Genomic DNA, 22,107 nt, shown 5'->3' on the forward strand with positions numbered 1-22,107 from the left:
TGCAGCCTCTCACGTTGGAGGCTGCGGTAACAAAAGGACAGAGCTGCAGGAGGACTCTGGCTGTGGAGCTGGGGCTTCAGCACCCATCACCTGCAGTGCCAGATGCTCCAGGTGAGCTTGGGATTTTAGATACATTCCCACATGTCTACTACTGTGTTTCCACAAACCATCTTGGGACCAATAAAACAGCATTTTTTGAAGGAGAGAGCTTTATGAGAAAACTGTGCAGCTCAGTGTTCGTTTCTACTCTAGTGTGACTATCTACTTCACTGAAAGGATCATAAAACACTTGGACTAGAAGGAGGGAGCACACAGGCATTCAGCAGCCTTGCCAAAAGTAGAATAAACATTTCTTGATTTGGGGAGATGAAGTTTCAAATGTCCTCCTCTGAGTGACCACGTTATGGAAAGAATATCAGTTTTGTTTGTCAGTGTTATTTCCTGTTCTTGAGTTGCTTAATATGCTCTCATTTTTGCAACACAGCTCATAGGGAAAAGAGTTCTTGGTGTAGTGGTTCTTCTCGTTCTTTACATCAGAAATCTGCTCTTTTAAGAAAGCTAAAACCCCAACAAACATGCAGGGTCTGAAAGTGCCTAGCTAAATATTTCAGCAGGTTGAGGCAAGAAAGGGTTTTTGTCTGTAAGGAAGGTTTGCATGTTTCCTGTCTCAAGCCAGCTGAACTCAGTGCTGTGCAAAAGGGGTTTTTACTAAAGCTTTTACTTTTTTTTTTTCTTTGAAAACCAGATTTTCAGCCTTTCTAGCACATTTTAGGGGTAAAGAGCTTCTTTCTTCTCTGAACAGGTTAGGTAACTTTTGTTGGCCACAGTTTTTTCTCAAGTAATTATACTGTAGGGGCCCTATTTTACATTTTTTTCTGCCTGAAATTGCTTTTAGAGCAACTGGAAGCCCTGGTGAACGGGGTTGCTTGGTGCTTTTCCTTCTCTGTTCTTCCCTCAGATGTTTGCATTTCACTTAAATGCTGCCTATTTGTCACCATAGAAAACGTTATATGTTGTCATGTGTGGCACTTTTTGCCTAAAAATGAATTTATTTTTCTTTGTGGAAAGTTCTAGTAAGAAAATATTGTAGTTGTTAAACCTGTATGAAATATCTGGGTGACTATTTGTAATAAGTATAAGTAAGATAGTATATTCAAACCAGATTGGACAAAGAAGGGGATGAGAAATGGAAGTGCAAATGAAACTGCCTCTTTTTTTTTTTTTTTCTTTCCCTTTTTGTCATCCTTTTGTGGTATTATGTAGATCCCCAGCCAGATGGCTACTGGCTATAAGCTGTGCATGGATTCACAGGATTTTAACTCCTCTGTTGGTTTCCCATCTGTCATAAACTCAGAAGTTGCAATCCAGAGACTGACATGAATGTCAGTGTCTTCTTTAGCACACCAAAACCATTATGGCTCGAAGGCTGCAGTAAGAGCACAAATGAAGACAGTGTCTGGTTTAACTACCATGCTGCTAGACTGGATGGTAAAATTTCTTGCAGTTGGATTAATGTAATACTTTAAATTAGTTTGACCACTGTGGTGGCAGCAGTCTCCAACAAACAATACCTGAAAATACTGCTCAAAAGGAGTTTTTTTTTTTTTCTGTTGTTGAAACTCAGCAAAGATTGTAAACCCACAGTTGATTTCAGTAGGAAATTTCATGTCTAAAAATAAACAGACTATTTGCAAGAGAAAAAAGGTAGTAAAAGTCAGAATCTCTCAGTACTGGGGGAACAGATGCGAAGCTTTAAAAAAACATACCTTTTTTTCTTTCTTCAGTTTAAAATGACCCATTCAGTATCCCGTAGGTTTTCCCTCAGCGTGTCATCACTTGGATGAACACATTCTGTTTCTATTAATGAAGGTGAAAACAGTGAAAAACATCTTAGATTTCATGGTATAGGGCAGAATAAGGCATTGGTCACTTTGTGGTCATCCACCTGGGCTTCAGTTTTTTTAGTGAAACAAAGAAACCTCACTCCTCACTGTAGAAGAAGCTATCATAGTCTCGCTTTTTATCTTGTACTTAAAAGAGCAAAATGAAAAATTAAATCTCTAGAAAACAGGCATGAACAAATGGAAAATAGAGGCTGAGCACACTCTAGAAACCCTTTTAGAAGGAATTTTAGCATGTAAGTGTGCCAAAGAGAAGCAGCCATATACGCCTGTAAGGAAATTACTACTATTATGATGTCCTTCCAGATTTAGACTTGGTGTTCTTCATTAATGTATTTAACTTACATGAGAAGAAAAGTTACACCCCTGGGAAAAAAAAAAACACTTTCCTAAGGAGTAGCTGTCTGAAATCAAGCAATCTGGTAATCCAGCTTCAAAAACTGCCAGGAGCAAATGACCCTCTCCGCTTCCACTTTGCATTCAGTCCTGTAGGACAGGGAGCAGCTTAAGAGGATGATGAAGTGCTGGACTGTGTTTCAGGTGGTTTCTAGTGCTTGGTGAAGTAGCCCCAAGTTAAATGACTCATTCAACATCAGGCATCACAACTGGAGTCGTTCTAGGCAGGTGCTCCAGCAGCACACTGGACTCCAGGTCTTCTGCCTAGGTTGAAAGAACCCCACATGATGAAATAAGATGTTGATTGGGCAGATTGCCAGAATTCCAGTATTTTATTTCCTGCGGAATAGTGTACTGTAAATCCAAATTCCAAATCAACAGATTTGGCCTTCGTGATGACACCATAATGTTATGATATTCTTGCAGTTCATTTTCTTTGCATTTCGCAGAATGCAAAGGTTTTTTTCAGAAATCACAACAGGAGGTTGTATTTCGTGAATGACATTTTCTAAAATTTAGGAGGAGCTGATTGTAGGATTAGTTAATTTTTCTGGGCTTTTACTTCAGCTGGTAGCCGCAGGGATGGAACACTATTCAGTTCTGTCCTGTACATCTAGGAATTTCCCCCACCCTGTAGGGCTAAGTCTTGGTGTCAGAGCTCCCTATCATTCATCTGCATTCAGGGTAAAGGAATAAAATAAGACCCCAGCCAAATGTTGGCAGTAGTGAAAGCTGAAATAATCTGAAAAATGAAGTCCTAGTTTTGCTGACAAATTTATTAATCCCATGTTTTGGTGTCCAAAGGAAATGGATGAGAACAGAACAGGATGATCCTGTTGCCTTTAATAAACCTCAGCCCTAGATAATGATAGAGCAGGAAGAGCTCTTGAGTGTTCAGGAAGTAATGTCCTCCCCAAAGGGCCTTTGTAATCTGCTCTATGTCATTGACATCACTGTCATCAGTGCTCAAAGAAATAGGTTTCAGATGCACCCATCAGAGGAGACACAGAACATCTCTCTGTGGATGTGGAAAGTGCTGAAGTCCCAGAGCAGTGCAGGGCTCTGTGTAGCTCCAGCATATGCCATCGACATGCATATGAATATAATAGCAAGTCACTAGTCAAAGTATTAATTTTACCAAGGAAGTGGTGCAGAACAGATATAACATGCAAGAATCAGGCTGATGTGAAACGGATTTGCAGGGGAAAAAGACCTAATTCCGTTCACCTGCAACTGGTCCTCAATAAACTTTGAAAAGAATTCTCTGCATTAAGAAATAAAGACATGTAAATTTACTTCAGGTAAGAGAAGATGAGAAATATGAGTTAGAAGCATTTGAAAGCTGTAGGTAATAGAAAAAATAGAAAAAGAAGATCACACTAGAACTTCGACCAAGGTCTTTGAAACAGCTCAACATATTTGAGAGTGCAGTCCTAGATTACAATGTTGGGAAAAATTCTGTGCCAGAAAAATCCGTTTCCCAACCTCTGCCACCCAATGAGCCACACCAAGAGCTGGTTATAAAGTCAAGTGGTATATTCCACCCCTGCCTCTTTTAAAGAGCTTATAGGAAGGACATACCAACCTGAAATGGTAGGGTGAGGTTTTTTTGATATCAGCTATTACCAAGTTTGCTCAGAAACTGATGTTATCTGAAGTAATAGCAACATACTTCTATTATCTGCTGTGATCTTTGGAAGATCTTTGTTTGTTTGAGTAATGTTACGACTTTCAAGGTTTCTCTTTATAAAGTTTATGGTTTTTAAACTTATTTTCTTAATTTTTTTCCATTTATTAACTTTTTCAGCAAAGATAAAAAGAAAAGGGTCATGATTATGCTCAGCTGTTTTCCAGTTCAGGATTTGTTTAGTTATGAATGCAGTTGTTTTTCACCATACATTGGTTTTCATGAAAACTGCTGTTCTTACATGTCTGTAAATTGTCCTCTAGGCAAGCTTTGTCCTTGTCCAGACGTGAAGGTTTTGGGGGGAGAGCTGAGGGCAATCTGAAGTAAGAGAATGCAAACTTAATAAATTACCTGCTTCTGAGGTATTAAATAAAAAAAAGGGATCTCAGATATGGATAGGGATTAAGGCTTCACTAGGAAGTGATGATGGAGTAGGTTTGGGGCAGGACGAGAGGAAAGCTATGTAGGAATGCGTGTAATTAGTAAGTTTGGGTACTGCCTATGAAGGAGAGAACATATGCTCCAAATATACTTCAGATTGTACTTTTAAGCCAGATGTCTGTTCCCAGCCTGAGAAATACATTGTCTAAAAAACATGGAAGAGAAAGCTAAGCAAGGTGAACACTAAGGGAAAGGTTTCCATTTCCTCAATGCATTGTTCTTTCTCTTGATGAACTGTCCCTCATCTGGGAGATCATTGCATGAAAGTTTCAGGTCCATTATTTCTGATATTCACCTTGACTTTCAGAAGCAAGATCTAAAGCTCAGATTTTAAAATTTGATCTTCTCCCTGCCTGAAAGTTTCTTTTGATTAATGCTGTAGAAGCCTGTAAGCTTTGGCAGTGTTTTTCTTAGGCTCATCTTACCTGTGTTACAGATCAATGTGTTTTAATGCTCTTAAGTTCTGAATGTGTTTCTGAAAGTTTCCAAGGGTAAGCCCAGGCATATTGGTCTTGAAGGAGCTTTAATTTAGAAACCTTAGTTGGTTCAGAATTGTGCTTGTTTTCTTTATATAGTATCAGCTTTCCTGGAGATAACTGTTGACAATAGGAAGTCTCCTCTGAGCTAATGTTGCTTGTGACCTTATTGCTGGAGAAAAGTGGTCATGCCTGCATAACATGCTCACTTTTAAAATAATTCAATATCTGAGCAGTTTTAGTAGTTCTGTAGCTGTGCTTTTATTTATAGAGAGGGAGAGACCAAAAAGAAGAGCTTTGAAAGCAACAAGTTCAGGCAGACTTTGTTTTTGTTAAGGAGAAACAAAAATTGATTCAGCTGCCTTTAGTCAATAAAAATGCAGCCTGGTAGAGGAATAGTTGTTACAAACATCTAAGGTTTGGGTCCTGTTGCTACCACCAGAATTACAATTTGTACTTTGAAGACAAGTGTCAGTTGTGTGTAGTTGTGAGAAAGAGAAAAAGCCCCAGCAATTTGGAATCTCACACTGAATTGAAAAAAAGTCAACATCAGCTCTGTGTTATACCATATAGCTTACATAATCTGCAATGAATTTACCTTTTTCATGATTTAGTACTTTTCCATACATTCATAATTCTTTGCCCTGGAAAATGTATCTCTCTTTCTCATAGTTTAGTGTGAAACTGACCTTATGCAGAATTACATTCCCTGCTAATATACCATGAAAAAGCATGTATTTATTTGTGTCATCATACCTTATTTATTGTACCTTAGTGACAGAGAAATTTACTGCATCAGTTAAGTTGAGGCTTACAAAACAACCAAGCTCCTTAGCTTTCAGAGCAGAAAGGAAGATGATGATCAAAAGCTTGCTTTCAGGGAAGGAGCTACTCTTCTCATTTATATTTCTTAGCATTTTCTAAGATGTCTTCCAGCTATCACTTTTTATTAGAGGGAGTTGCAGAATCAAAGTGACGTCTATTTATCATCCAAACCGAAATTCCAGCCCTCACCATCAGCCTTCTCTGGCCATGATTTTTCCCGTTTTACGATCAAGTGAGCATTGGAGCCTGTCAGGACTCATAGCTGCATTAATCATCTCTGCTCACTACAGCCAGTGAGAGGACAGGAAGCATCTATTTACTAAGGGCTTGTCTACATGGGAGAGCAGCCCAGGCTGCTCATTAGGAGTTAACTCCTTCCATGGATTCCCCTGAAGCATCTTTCAGTGTTTTAGCTTCCGGCTGCTTTGGAAAATACAGGATTTGGTTGTGGGTGGAGTTAAACCACAGAAAGCCTGTGTTTGTGTGCAGTGTGAGTTCAGAACATGATCCTGTCTCCACGTGTCATTTAATCTTCTGTAACTGACCCTTTTTATGCTCTTAGTCTGTGGCAAATGGAAGGTAAAACATATTAGCTGAAGCCTCTCTCATCAAGGCAGGTGTGTGTGGCTTGCTTATGTCCCTGTGCCTGTGCATTTGCATAGGGGACCCCACAGTGCTGCTGACGGCAACTTGGGTGCAAGCATTATTTTTGATAACTCCCCAAACAAACAAATCTGATGAGAACTCATTATTTTTCATGACAGAGGACAAGAACTATATAGGATGATGTTTTTACTCCTTGTATGAGCCATGTATTATGTAATGGTGTTGAGGTTACTCGTGTTGGACCATCTTTGGTATAGAAATTTTCTTCGCCCCAAGATGAGTAGTCTTCAGAGATGAACAGCTTAAATTGTATTTAATATTAGTCTAATACATGATCATCCTGAAAATAAGAGACTTTGTTACTATGGAAGCTGAAGTTCGTCTTAATGAGAAACTTGCATCATTTTGCAAGAACTGTGTTTTTAAAGCAACTTATAATGCAAGCTCCATTGTGGAAACTATTTAGCATAACTGAATTTCGTTAATTAAGCCTTAACCAAACCAAACTAAATTGTTTTTTTAACTGGAATTATGCTCAGAAGTTTGATAAATGTATTAACAGTGTATGTATTTTCAGTGGTCCTATAAAAAAGGAGTAAAATAGAAAAGAATTTTTCAGTTGTAAGAGTCCTACAGTAATAATTTAATCCAACTGCCTGACCACTTCAGGACCGACCAAAAGTTAAAGCATATTATTAAAGGAAAATGCCAAATGCCTCTTAAACACTTAGAGGCTTAGGGCATAAACCACCTCTCTAGGAAGCCTGTTCCAGTGTTTGACCACCCTGCAGGTAAAGAAATGTCTCTAAATGTCCAGTCTAAACCTCCCCAGAACTTCTTGGAAACAATATTTTCTTAGTAAAACAGAAACTTGTGTGGCTCTTGAAGTTTCCTATGTAACTGCTGATTTTCTAACTGACTATAAAAACTAACTCTCTGTGCATTGAATACCAATTAAAAGTTGAATTCTGCTTATTTTCCAAGATCAGTGTGGAACCTTGTCTTAACAGATCTATAGCAAAAAATACATTATGAGCTTCAGCTTACCTAGGCACAGTACCGAGAGTGAAACATGATGACCATTAGCAGAAAAGTAATTTGAAAGAAACTGGTGTAGCTACCTTGCTGGATACAGCTTTGGCTCTTTGCTTTCAGCTCTTTCAACTACATCACTTTCTCTAGAAGCTGTGCTCTTCTCCAAACTTGCATTGCTAGATAAAGTTTTATTCACCGATTTCTGCCAGACAGGAACAAATCATGGTTTCTTTCAATATTAGGATGGCATTTGCTGTTGTCTATGAAATTCCAGACTGGGATTGGCTGGAGAGGCAGCAGAATGCATTTTAGTCCTTTACATACATTTGTTTGATATCCATCAAGACCACTCTGACAGCCTTTGTTTGGAATATATGGCTATTATCCAGTCTTTCTCAGCATCTTGTGTTGATGCTTTGTATCAGATTTTGTTATACTTTGTTTGCAGTTACAATTTTAGAAATTCTTATTTGGGATGGCACCCCAACATTTGTGTCAAGTTCTCTCTAACAGTGTGAGTTAATTATACAGGAAAGTCCAAGTTTGGCTCCAAAAGAAAAGAGTTCTATCATTTGTATACTGATGATTCAAAATATCTGAGCTTAACATTCAAGTGCTGTGTGCCTTAGCCCCAGTGAAGGACACTTACTTAATCATTATGAATGGAATACAATACAAATGAAATAAATGCAGTATCAGAGATTAAAATAGACCTTGAACATATGTGTAGTAAAAGTATTCTTGGGGCCTTTAATTCTGTAATGTCCTTGGCTCTGATTTCTACAGTGGCTCACTGCCATCTTGAAATGGCACAAGGTAAAAGCAAAAGCTTTCATGTATTCTGTGTACAGGAGTTGGGAAAAAAATTAAATTGCAGAGAGAATGAAGCAAAACATTACAGTTTTATATTCATGCAGTCCTGTTTTGTGTCTGTACTGCACTTCAGGGGGCTATGCAAAATCTCACTCAAAAAGTTGCATGACATCAAGGTTACAAACCTTGTGGCTAGGAAATGCAAAAGGTGGAGCTGCGCAGCTCAGCAGGGGTATTGCACTTGCACATGGGAAATATTTAGGATAATTATGCTAATAAACTTTCCTCTTTTGAATAGACTGTGTAGACCTTAAGCTAACAGTGAAACAAAAAGATTTTCATTAGGAATGACATACATTCAACGTCCAAAAATCTGTATTGTAATAGCTTCCAGAATGACAGCATTACAGCCTGAATTAATCTAACCAAAAAAACAAAAAAACCAAAAACCCAACAATAAACAAAAAACACACTGAAGAATTCCATAACTTTTATTAATTTATAGTCTAATTTTTGGAGTTTAGTTTAATTAACAAATAATTGTTGCCTATTTCAGCCACAAACCTTCTTTTACATCTTTCAGTTTCACTAACATCATTCAAAACATCTGTAAGGTTTTCATTGTGAGGATGTGGCAATCAGACAGCAGTTGAAAGTTTACTCCAAAACCCTGGAAAGTCAGCAGAAAGGCATTTGTTGATTGTAGTGTATTGGGATTAAGTCCAAAATAAATATCTAATATACCAAACCACTTGCTCATTTGTCAACATTTGAAAATTACTTGGTATGCAAAATCTTTATCTCTGATAACCTTCAGTCTTGCAAAAGAGCTCCTGCTACCAGGTGACCAGAAAATCTTTGGTTATGTCTATAATCTTGCACACTCATGAAGATAAATAAATGGTAAGTAAAATATGGAATTTCTCCTACCAAAAGCTTTGTCCTCACCCTAGCAGCTTCTCCCCACATTTTTGGATCACCAGCTATGGAAGGCAGACATGAAATTAAACCTTCTCTTGTTTTTGCCCCATGCATACCTCTGCTGCTGCTCAGTCAAGACATTTTCACCTGTACCTTTCCAAGGTAAAAATAGAATAATTGCCACTTTTAATCACAATTGTTGTAGGAGGGGAAGGCTATGAGTTCACACTCCCACTACACCAGTGATGAAAGATATGATTTAAGAGCAGTTTAAATTGTAAACTAAATTTTAAGCTTGCAGAATTTCACAGTACAATGAAGATCTGTATAAAGTCCAGGGACACAAACTCTGCATCAATTTGCAAATCTGGATTTTAACGATAGGCTCCTATTTAGTACCAGGATAAAGCTAGATGTGTGGAACTCTTTTTTTCTGCTGATATATACAGTTTTATGCCTACTATAAAAAGTTACACTTCAAGAAACGCTAGACCCCATATTATAAAGTACTTATAAATATGAAATTGAAACTGTGTTTAAGTTCCCGAACCACCCAAACTCAGCATGAAAACCACAAAAGCCAGAACTGAGCCTAGCTTCTTCCTGCTGTTGAGCCTAAAATCTTTCACTATGCATTGTGGAAGAAACAATTGGCTGTGAGGCCAAAAGGCAGCAACTAGTAGCCGAGCAGTGGCAAGGATCAACTCCTTAAACCTTCTTTCCATTTCAATGAAGTGTACACGGAGTCTCAGCCAAATGGTGGCTGATAGCAAGGATGGAATTTAACCTGTTTGACTTTGCACTGGAAGGGCCAAGCACCACAGGTAGCCTCACTTACAGTGAGGTACAACCACAAGATTTAACAAGCTACTGCTTGTCAGCTCTTAATTAGCAGCTCCCATCAGAGCAGCAGCACCCAACTGCAATACCTTCTGCTTCAGTGCAAAGTCCAAATTATTAGTTAAGTTTTCAGAAGCATTATTTTGCTTGGATGATGGTGTTTAACAGCTAACACGTGGCAAGTTTTGACTACCTTTGAGTTTTTTCTGGGTGTAGGGAGAGTTTCTAGCTAAATTTAGTACTTGATAATATCTGCTAAATTGGATGCGAGCATCAGGTCAGGAGGTTCCTAGGGCTAAATTCCTTGATGTGCTGCAAGGTGAATTTTGTTTATTTTGACTTGCAGTTCAGATTTCCATATCCACCACTGTTGCAGCAGACATCTGTGCAGTGTTGGGTTCAGCCAAGTGTGTGCTAATGACTGGTAGCCTTGTTGTTTTGACAGTGTCTGCCTTGCCACTGCTGTGCCACTGCTGCCACGTGGCAGTGAGGCTGTGCTGGGGGGCCTGGGGAAGATAAGCCATGCTCTGTGTGTGTTATCTTGTGTATTCACAAGATAAAGCACAGGTTGTTGAGCCTGCCTATGAGAAATGTGGGTAACATTTGGCTCTTGAGGAAAGCTGCACAGAGTAAATTGGTATACTTTTCAAAATGTGTTTAGAACATTAAAGACGGATTCAAAATACAAAGTACGGTAAAACCATGCTCAGAGTGCATGAGGAAAAATTAGAGAGTTGAAAACTGAGAACACAGTTTGCTTTGGGCCCTGTGTGAGTGAGGGTGTGATGAAGTGTATGAGCTGGTGCCTCAGCCACACAAAACTTTCTCTATTAGGGTATTTCTTATACTCTGCAGGTCTCATGGATGCCTACAAAACCTAAGACAGATCCTGCTGACATAAATTCCCAGATTTTCAGTCATCTGTGTTTGTCAGCCTTTCTCTCAGAAGCTGTATCCTACCATAAACTTCCTAACAAAACATGACAGAAGTGGCATGGAGCAAATAATTTTGTATGGACAGGGGGTACCATAGCTAAACGAGCATAGTGCCCAGCAAATCATAAAAAGGAAATTAAAGTTTACTTCAGCTTTTACTTTTTTTGTACCAGGATTTTTAAATGAGTGCTATAACAAAAGAGGAGGATGACTAACATTTTCAAGCATTTATCTGTAAATGTACAATCCAGTATTGTGGTTTTAAAGAGTCTCTGGACTTCAAACTTCTTTAGAAGACTGCATGGGTGAATCAGCCTTTTTGGATACTTAACCTCTCTGAGCCATAGATTTTTATGCATGCTCACACGCAATGCATGTTTAGTCTTGTTCTCTTCTGTGTGTGTGTGGAGTATAATATATACATAATCAGGAGTGATAAATACGGATTTAAGACTCTAACATGTCTCCTGTTAAAATGTAAACTACTATTCGCATGAATAAATTGTTCCTGTGTAGATGCTGGGAGGATTTTATTTTGCTTGGAAGTAGCACTCGAAGGCATTGTGTGAACTATTAACAGCTGGATACAAGTTCCCTTTAAAATATTTTAGTAATATATAAAACTGCTTATATTTTTGCAGTAGTGCAGGCAGTAGACTGTTGTGATTAGTTTTACCGTAGAGGAAGAGTGACTGCAATGAACAGCAAGAAATATGCCACAATCTTTTAACCTTTTTCTGTACTGTAAAAAGACTCTATACTTTTTCTACACCATGCAATTAAAAGATTGAAATAACACTGAAGTATTCTGGACTTCTGGGGGAAAAAAACAACAAAAAACCCCAAAAAAAACCCCAAAAAATAAAGCTATTTTTGTATTTTTGGCAGTACGGTGTGTAAGAACTGCTATTTCAGTAGTAGAGTGTCATCTCTTGAGTTTAACGAAAGTGCCCTTAAATAGTGAACGAAAGTTATGAAAGTGAAATAAAGTGAAATGTATATTCTTTTTAGGGAGAACACGTGCTAAAATTATTGTATCTTGACGATAAAAAAAAAAAAAAGGAAACAGAGCTAGATGTGATTACTGTGTCCCATGCGTGTCCCTATTGCTGTTATTTCCAGACAGAGGTGAAGAGCCATGGCCATGCCCCTGTGTGCAGCAGTGGGAGCAGGGCCCAGCCAGCAGGGAGCTGTTTAGGGGGCCATCCTCATGGGTTGTGTTTTTGGGGGTAACTTCTGGGGCAGCGAGGTGACGTTCCTGCAGCATTCAGGAATGGGAAGTGCATGCCTGTCCTGAGGGCTGAGTTAGCCATAGCCCAGGGCACAGCCTGGACGTGCTTCAAGCCAGCACAGCACGATAAGGATGGGGCGAGGGGCTGGTCAGTTTGTTCTGAAAGCACACTCCAAAGGCAGCAGTGATCCCATAGGGCCTTTGGCTCCACAGCCACAGGGCTTCAAGAACTCCTGGTTACAGTGCTCCTTCACTCTCCCTGCTTCCAGCGTGGGCTGCTTCTCCCACCTGGAGAAGTGGGAATTCCTTATCAGAGGTGGCAGGTGGCTTCCCCAGTTCCTGTGCTGTGCTGGGACCCTTGGGCACAGGCATTGCAGGGATGTGAGAGAAAACCCCGCGTCCCCTGTGCTGGGAGTGACGCTCACACGGCAGCCATATGCTGGGCTGCCAGGAATACTGGCTATTTTTAAAGGAGTTGGGATTACTAAATAAACTGAGAACTGGTCTGTTGTTTCACACTGCTATCAGGGTCAAGAAGGATGAGTGCTTGCTCCTCACACAGGGATGTGGTGCTGTGCAAGAGACCCCGTGTCCGGCTTGCTGGCTGCCACATCATCTGACAGCTTTTGTAGCTGAGAGTTTGTAGAGAGCTGGAATAAGAACAATCTTTCAGTCACGTCTGTGCTAGGAAAGAAGTTTTATGCGAAAACAATAGGTCTGTAAAGATAGTCACTTTTTGTGTTAAGATCTAACCTTTTTTTTGTGCTTTACTCTACTTCTCTTGAAAATTAAATTCTACAAATAGTTATATGTTTCTCTTACAAATTAGCAGGGTTTTCTTTTTTTTTGACTTGCAATTGCCTCATGTTCTGTGAAATGAATGCAGAGGAGCTCTCAGGAATGAAGTGTCTTTTCCTGCTGTTCCCAATGGAGACTTTCTTTCTCTGAATCATTGTCAGGCGATGCTATCTACTGCTGTCACTCTTAGTATGTCTGTCACATTCCCTCTTATTCTTCCTTCAAAACTGTATTCTTGGCCTTTTTTTTCTGGGGGATCCCTCTAGTTGCCCTTGCTCTAAACCCCAGAGGGAGAAGATTTCTTAAGCTGAAATGTGGGATCAGTGTGTGACCACACCATATCTTCTCATGCACTGCTCTGTTCTGCCCTTCCTGATATCTCCTGCAGCCAGGAATGCCTCACGGACCTGGGCGTGTACATACCGCTTCACGTCACCTTTTCTTTATTTTTTTTCCTTTAAATGGGCTACATAACATAAAGTATAATGCTGTTAAATAATTTCTTATCCTTAATAAATGGAATGTTGCTGTTCATTTCATTGCACCTGTAAAGTTACTGAGTCTTGCCGTGCTTATATCAGATCTAAAACTTGAGAGCCCTCTTTGATAAGTACCTGTAGGTCCCATAGACTTGAAAATTACATTGCTGCAACTGATAGAATACTCAAATCCATTTCATTTTTCTGAATTTGAGAGCAGGGACACTTTTAGTGCTTAAATTCCCATCTTTAACATTGCACAGATGGTGAAATGTTTTTGCATTTTTTATATTATTTTGGGTTACTGAAGTTAATATTCTGCTAGCTACAAATATCCACGTGCATACCACAGGGTTCATTCTGAGGACAGAGCTCTAAAATAAATTATAGACCTTGGTAGCACTCATAAATCAGTCATTTCTTCATTGAGAAAGTGGTGAAATGGAAGAAAGTTATTTAGTGATCAAAATGCATCGTTAAGCTTTTAAAAAGGGATTCGGTGCCTGTAGTGGAGCTGTAGGCGATTTATGGCTTATCTGTACTCATTGCCTTCAGCTTTTGGAAAATTTGTAAACAAAGCCAGATGCTCATTATGTTCCTGTTCAGGGTTGGTTAGATGGGCAAATGCCATCACATGAACTTTGGTTGGATTTTAGCATGTTATAGAAAATGGAACTGCTCCAAAATATTTTTTTTTTAATACTTATCATCCGTGAAAATATACTCCTAGTTTCTCTTCATAGAATGGATTTCTTAAAAATAGCTGTAAATGATAAGAACATGAAGGTAATACTCCAAGAACTGTGGTTTATGTTAAACTGTGTTTCCAGCTTTTTCTCTGTGTCATAATTTGTGCATACACTGTATGAAGCACTTGCCCTTTTTAAGAGTTTCAGACAATGCAGGAGGCTGTGGCAGCTTCAGGCTGGGGTAATTTTGCACTTTTACCAAGAATAGGGAACTGGGATATGAACTAAATTTGCTACTGATTTAATATATTTTACTGGTTGTCTTTTATCTTCTGTTTAGATTACATGATGTGAAAGGGGTTGTTGTAAACTTATTTTTTCCACTTTTTAGTGCTCTTTAAGCACATGAAAACATGTTGTTATATACAAATTGAACAGTTATGTGACAATGCATTTTTTCCTTGTAATCATATTTCATGTAATTTATTTTATAATTATTGGTTAACTTTTTTGGTGTATTTTTTTTTTTTTATTTATTGGCTGCAGCTGACCAGGTAAACAGGTCATGGCACGCCTAACGAAGAGACGACAGGCAGATACAAAGGCTATCCAGCATCTTTGGGCAGCTATAGAAATAATCCGGAACCAGAAGCAAATTGCTAACATTGACCGTATTACAAAGTAAGTGACCTGCTCCAAAAAAAGTCTTGGTGAGGGGGAAGATTGATACTATTAAAAGCCCTTAGAGACAAAGATAGTAAACGTTGTGACAGACTGTGAAACAGTTAAGTGCAATTCTGTGTTACTAATTAATTAATTAATTAATTATTTTAAAAATTACCAAACTGAGCGCCTGAAGAATCGAAAGTGAGGTTTAATTCATTGAATTGAGATCTTACCATATCTTTGTTTTTGCATGAGCATCTTTAGGAAATATGCAACATTTCAGGTACTTTTATTGAATTTGGCATTTTGGAGTTGATAGCTTGGTCAAAATACAAGAAGTAGATATAACAGTTAAGGAGAAAAGGACAATAAAATCTGTAAATAGTCTGTTTCTTTAGCAAAATGTGAGAGGTTAATGTAAGACTTTTCCAGAAGGCAAAGAGAAATCTGAAGTGTTAGATTGCTCGAATAGATAAGAAGCCATATTTGCCAAGATGTGCATAAGATGCTATTAAAGAAGACGTGAGATGATTACCACCTTTGATTAATACTGTTAAAATATTCATTAAGGTGTATTAGGTGCTGGATACACAAAGAAATATATATTCTTTATTCTGTGGAGCTTGAACTGTTTGGAAAGGTCTACAATATTACTTGTAGCAGCCACTGTAATAAAAACAGAGAGCTTTGTGGCTCTCTGCTTTGTCTGCATTTGCAGGCTGACATGTACGTCACACTTGTCAAAGTAATCAATATGAATAATTTAAAAGAACTAAAGTAACCAGTTGGCAACTCTTCAGTTGCCAGAACCAATGTGAACTGATAATGAAGCCAGAGACCACTAACGGGGAGAATTATAAACAGTGCAGGTGACTAACAAAGTGAAAATCATTATAACATGGTCCATGACAAGGGTCCACTGACAGAGTTTGGAAGTTGTGGGGTGGGAGTGACAGGCAAAACCAGCTTCTTAAGTGGAAGAAATATAATGGTTCAGGTTCTCCAAGCATTATCAACAGTGAAGAGTAGAAAGACGATGTCGCAAATGAATTAATGCGTACCTGGCTTCTAGAAGAAGAAAAATGGACCATCAAACTGAAAAGTACCTTTCCAGAGATAGGGAATTCCAAGAGGGTTTGAAAGGAGATTATATTTTAGGAAATTTCACTTCTGAGGTCACGATGGAGTTTTAGAATACATTAAAGCATATATGTATTTTCATCATGTCTCCAAGGAGACAAGTGGGTAAACTAATGCTATACTCTTTCCATTTTAACATTTCAAATTACTTGCTCTAGGCTACATATTAGCCGAGTTTGTTAGCTGTTTGTGCTCCTTTTAGATGTAATAAAGGAAGACAGGCATGTCTAGCTGGAATTCATCCCACTCTTATGAGAGGTGCCTAGTTTAAGATAGTGGGAATAACATTTGGCCGGGTAAAGTTAGGTCAGAGAAATGATTACAAACAAGGTTGAGAAAACAAATAATCAGATACTAGAAAAAGTACTGCTCTTGGTAACTGATGGGTAGTTTGATTTTTTTTAAAGAGCGTAGATCCAGATTGTATGACTCATTTTCAGTCAGAAGGAAAACAAGTGACTAAACAGAAATGCAAGAAGCCTTAGTACTTCGAGAAAGATGAGCAAGGTGTTAGCAGTGAGGAGTAATCTAAAAAGTGCTTGGGCATTGTAAATTCTCTGCATGCACATCAATGACAAGAATGATGAACACTGATCTAATTTCTATTATGTGACATTCTTAAAGAGATAACTTTTGACAAGGAAATGATCAAAACCTTTGAATTGCTGTATGGTACTAGTGGTTGATGAAGAAACACAGATGACATAGTAAACAAGTATGCATAATACATAATATTCAAAATGAAGTTCCAAAATTACCATGGCATCAGAATATCTCTTCTGATGAAAACTGAGCAGCTAATACATTCTTCCAGGCTCAAAATCATTTGGACAGGTCAACTGCAATTCCTTAAAAGATCAATCAGTGTCTTGGCATATAGGCAAACATATGAATACTAAGAATTTTCAGGACCAGTGGTCAAAATTGAAAATTATGAGCATGTGTACATAGTTGGAGCTAAATGGAAGGTTTTAATATTTGTACGAGTAACATTTTTCAGAAGTGTCAATACTTCTTGGGATTGACAGAAAGTAATAACTACAGTGACATTATGGAAGCATTACTCATATTGATGAATAAAAAAGCCAGTGCATAAAAACAGTAAGAGAATATTTTTTTAATAAATCCATGTTTAAGGTAAGTAACAGTCTTCCTATGTGTAATATAGTGGATGACAAATGGGTACTTTGAGATAACTTCATATGTTAAAAAGATGATTCATGATTTGGTTTTTGAATGGATTTGCTTTTCTCCTGATTTAAGCATTCATTTGCTGCTAGAGACAAGTTGTTCTGTGTATTTTGTGACCTGTTAGTCTAAACAACCTTATAGCAAATTACTATGAAGAACTGTTGCTTTCTTTGTTAGATGGTTTGTTACTTTTAAGCAAATCTGTTTGTTGGCTTTTCTCCTAATGTGCATTCAGCATGGTTGTCTCCCTCTTCTTTATATATTCTTGTTTATTTTATTTAATTCTTACTTTTCTTAGTCTTCTGGTGCTGAGTAGAAGACACTACATCTCAAGGAACATTTGCTTTTGATGACCTGGGAATAAATGTTCGTAATATAAAAAGAGGATTCATTGTTTGTAGCTTATGAACTGTTCCAACTCAATATGCAAACCCGACAAATTTATATAATGAATGCAAATATGCAAATTGTTACCTGTGCACTTTAAGTATAATTGATAGAAGATTACTTGGGTAAAGGAAGACTTCCAGAAGGTACTGTCAATGGAGAGTAGACAAGAAAAAATCTACAGAACTAGGCACGAATTTTCTGTAGAGAACATTAGAGTAGGAGGACAGTGTAGGAGGAGCCTAGAGCACTAGAAAGTACTTCTGATATTATCAGGAAAAACCTATAAGGAGAGAGGCCTTTTAATTAAAAGTAGATGAGATCAAGTATGCTTTGCTTTTTAAATTGATGAGGGGGAAAGGCAAGAACAGAAAAATACGTGATTAGAAGTGATTGAAAACTGTCTTACATCAAGGGAAGAGTCACTTGGAAAACTTGAATATGCAAGTTAGAGCCTTTAAGAAATTAATTAGTAAGCTTTTTGAACTTCTAGCAATTTTTTTAGAAAAGTCGTTGCATGCAGAGAATTAATAAGAAACACAAGAAAGGTGTCTGTTTTGTAAAGAATTAAAAAAACAGTTGTAAAAATGGCAAGAATATGACAGAGTTAATTGGAGTATTATATAAGTACTTAAGGCATTGGTAGGGAAGAGACCACACTGCGCAGACTCAATGTCTCGGAAGAAAATACCTCAACAAATCATCATATGAAAGGGATTCTGCAGTTTTACTGACTTCCTGTGAGGTACATTATAGTTGGAAATGCACTTTTCATGGGTTGGAGAGAAACATTCTTCAGTAACTTGAAAACTGAATGAAGGACTGAAAGCCAATGCTAACAAGAAGCAAGGGTGACGTGAATTCAAAGGAATTAGTACTTTGAATGCCAACTGCCTTTGGAAGAGAACTTGAAAATATATGTTTAAGTTCCTACCTTTGTACATAAGCTTCAGTATATTTGATGCATTTTTGTTTAATGATAGAGCTCACTTGAAGGCAGTGGTAGCATTTCTGTAAAGGTACAGAAAATAAATATTCTCACCTGGCTTATATTGAGACAGGGTATCTTCAATGAATTGCAATAGTTTAAAATTTTACTACAAGAACTAGGTAATATTTCTAAATCACCACATTTCTTAATAACAAAATTGCATTTCTAAGAGGTATTTATCAAAAAATATTACTTATTTTTCTGTCTAGACTTAATATTGGGATAATTTGACCCTAGTGTATCAGTTATTTAGATGAGCATTATTGGTATTATTTATGCTGTAGGCACTAGTGAAGAAATGGCTTTCCATATCCTGTGAATTCTCTGTCAAGAATACAGCCTGACAAATTGTTCATCCCTCAATTGTGTTAAAAATTGTAACTAATGCTTTTACTTCCTCTTTTTTCCTCATTGTTTTCCATCTGTTCTGGTTTTGGGGTAACCTCAAGAATTGATTCTATGGAATAAAATGCCTTAAAATACACTGGGAAAAAGTCATGCATATTTTTAGATAAGTAGGACAAATTATTGACATTCAGTTGCATAGCAGGTTGGAAAGTATTTATGTACAGACATGTTTTTAAAGTTCTCTTCTTTTTGCTATTATAATTTTCCAGTTCCTTTTATAGTTGTTTTCTCCATAATTCCCTTACAGGTAATTGGACTCCTAAGATTTAATTAACTCTTAATTAAACATATACCCCTTTTCTCACAAAATATTTGGTTTCCTCAGTAGCAATTTATGAACATTTCATAATCTTTATGATTAGTTCATAGTTTATTAGCTATTAAGTTAATGCTATTAACATACACAGTTGGCAAATCTGGTATTTTTTAACTATTATTGGCAGCTTTCAAGATTTTTTCCATTGTAAACAGATAATTATCTGGTTTCTAAACTATTCCATGAAGACTAATGTAAAGAACCAAAGCATAATTCTTTTCTTCTGCACATCCTTCCTCATTATGTGTTTTCTCTCTCCCTTTGTTGCATTTCATGATTAATTAAGTTGATTACCTTCTCTCTCTGTCCCTTATATAGGCTGTCTCTATACCATCTTCATGTGCCATCACAGGGACCGCCCTGGCACTCTCTGGAGCAGTTATGCTGGGGCTACACCTCGTTGCCTTTGGCTCCCAGAGTGTTTCTTTGGCCCTGACATATTCTTTGTTTGTTTTATATGTGTGTGTGGTTCCTCAGTTCTAAGCGCCAAAAATAACAGCCCACAGCAAAGCTCTTCTTGCAACCTGGAGATAGAGACGCAATAGTTCGCTGTTGGGCACGATGTGCAGGCATCTGAGGACACACAGCGTGCTGCAACAGGCTTGGGTGCCCTTGGCAGAAGGAGCCAGTCTTGGCAGGGTTCACATTTGGGTTCTCTATCACGAGCAAACCAACCCCTGGGCCATGCTTTGCTTTTTCACTGGAGGAAGAACTTGTGTTTCTCCAGAATGGAGCATGAGAATCAGTTGGTTTGGGAATTAAACCAAGAGTGGCTGTAGATCACAGAGGAGAGGTATCACAGCTTTGGGGGGGAATGAAGCTGATGGATAGACCATTAGCTAGTATGTGCTATAATTGGACACTTCATATTATTTTCAAATAAAGTGATATTGAAACCATCCATTTAATCAGTCAGAAAGCTGTTTTACCCCATTGGTGATTCATGAAAATATCGTTTTTTCATTAATAGATACAAAGACTTTAATAATCTTCTTTAGTTAGCTTTCAGATAGGATGGTCCAGTACTAGGTCCCTAAATGATCATAGCTTTTTTCCCCTATTTGTTCTGTGGACTCATTCTGGTATATAGTAATTTAATGTAGGTGCAGCTAAGTCAGAACATCAAACAGAAAGGAGCAGATCCCAAGCCAGTGAAGAGTAGACCCTGTTAGCTCTGTGCAGGCAGACATTAATCAGCATCGATGGGATAGCATGGCAGAAAGGAATTACTCACTATGAAAGATTACTGTAAAATAATGAGATTTTCTGGTCCCACAGTTGAGATGGAGTCAGTAACAGTTGTAGATTGAATATGTGACCCTCTCAGTTTGATGTTTGGACCTAGGAGGGGGATTTCTTCTCCAAATACCAGTCTTTGGAATTTCTCTAGTCAGTGTCTGAGAAAAGTTGAAGTTCTTATATGTGGTTGCCTTAGTTCTTTTGCTGTTCCCATTCTAGGCTGACTTTAATAGAAAACAATTCATAGAAGCAGCGATTGAAGTAAAGTTGAGAATAAGCAATTTATTCTCAGGTGCAGAATAAATACAACAGAGTATAAGTAAGAACACGAGCAATTTGAATGGATGGGGAATAATTGGACAATTATATAAATAAGAATATGTGATGAAATGGCAAGAAAAAGAATTGGAAGAACAAGATTCTTACAGAACTGGTTATTTGAAGCTTAGATACTTAATACAAAAAATATCTGTTACTATTCATGGTACTCGTGATGAAAATTTAAGTCTTCCAAGTATTCTGCATGTTGCAACTAAATAGTCATACATAAACAAAAATAGTATGCCACAGGAAAGATTAGAAGAGCAGATGACTCTGGATTTATAACTAGATAATCCTGTTGTTAAACTTTGTATGAACAGAAGAAATATTGTACCACCTGATAGTTCTTTGGTTGAAATACAAGCTTAGAAATGGGATTTTTTTTTTTGCTTTGTTGGTGTCTTGACCTTTGTCAAGGCATTCCCCTAAAATATCTGTCTTTTTGTTGCTGGAGAGCAGGCTTATCTGAAGGCAACTGTTTGAAGTAGAACATCTTCCTGTTATTCAGGAGAATGCAGTGATCACTCGAGTTCACTTCTTACCAGAGTTATTGGCTCCTTTTCCATATCTGTGCATCATTCTCCTGTACGTTTTAAATGTGATTATTTGAAGCAAGCAGTGTTATTGAAACCCTGGCCAGTACACTGAAGGTTTTTTTATTGTGCTATGGAGTGCAATAGCAATTCCTAGTCATGCAGGGGTAAGCAAAAGTGTGGAGTGTGAGGTCTGCCAATAAAAAGCATGATACTTCCTCAGCAGTCCACAGAGCTGCTTCTGGAGGCAGCCTGTCTGTTCAGTGTTCACCTGTGAGAAAACTGACTTCATTTTGTATTGGATTGGCAAAATTATAGATAATACACATTTCAGACTACATCACTGGGTGGTGACAGGGTAGAAAACTCTTAGTTTTCAATACCTCCTCATGCATTTTCTGCCACAGGTAAAGACAGGGCACTTTTTTCTGTCTGACTGCACTATGTCAATGTCCTTTGTAATTTCTTTTACTTCCCTTCTCTCTTTCTCATGATAAACTTCAGCTACTTCTTTAAGCTCCAAACCAGTTTGTTTTTCTGTTTTCAAAACACTATTTTTATGTTGAATCAAGAGAATGAACTGAGTTTGGAGTTTTAAGTCTTGTAAATCCTTAGTCAGAGGTCATACTGCAGAAAACAAAACTTTTCTGCTTTTTCAGCAATTTTTGACCAATTTAGTTAAAAGTCATTATGTTAATAAAACAAAAAACAGTCTAAAACTTATAATTTGATTCCCTAATAACATTATTTTTAGGACAAGTACTACTTTAGTCATACATAAAAATTGTATTATAGGTGCATAAATAGCAGTTACAAGCATAGCAGTACATTGCAGAGAACT

General features: G+C 37.7%; 1 protein-coding gene across 9 annotated transcripts in view; it reads left to right on the forward strand.

The window, feature by feature from the left end:
* ZMYND11 (zinc finger MYND-type containing 11) overlaps window positions 1-22,107 on the forward strand; it is a 105,562-nt gene that overhangs the window by 29,137 nt on the left and 54,318 nt on the right. For 8 of the 9 annotated variants that reach the window (XM_062506534.1, XM_062506549.1, XM_062506557.1 and 5 more), the window contains exon 1: window positions 14,319-14,755. In XM_062506534.1, coding sequence (XP_062362518.1) covers window positions 14,640-14,755 — 116 coding nt within the window. In that variant the 5' untranslated portion in view covers window positions 14,319-14,639. Of the gene's footprint in view, window positions 1-14,318; window positions 14,756-22,107 lie in introns of those variants that run through there. The other variant, XM_062506543.1, reaches the window with a different exon arrangement.

This window comes from Cinclus cinclus, chromosome 1 (assembly GCF_963662255.1).
Source record: "Cinclus cinclus chromosome 1, bCinCin1.1, whole genome shotgun sequence".
Taxonomy (NCBI): domain Eukaryota; kingdom Metazoa; phylum Chordata; class Aves; order Passeriformes; family Cinclidae; genus Cinclus; species Cinclus cinclus.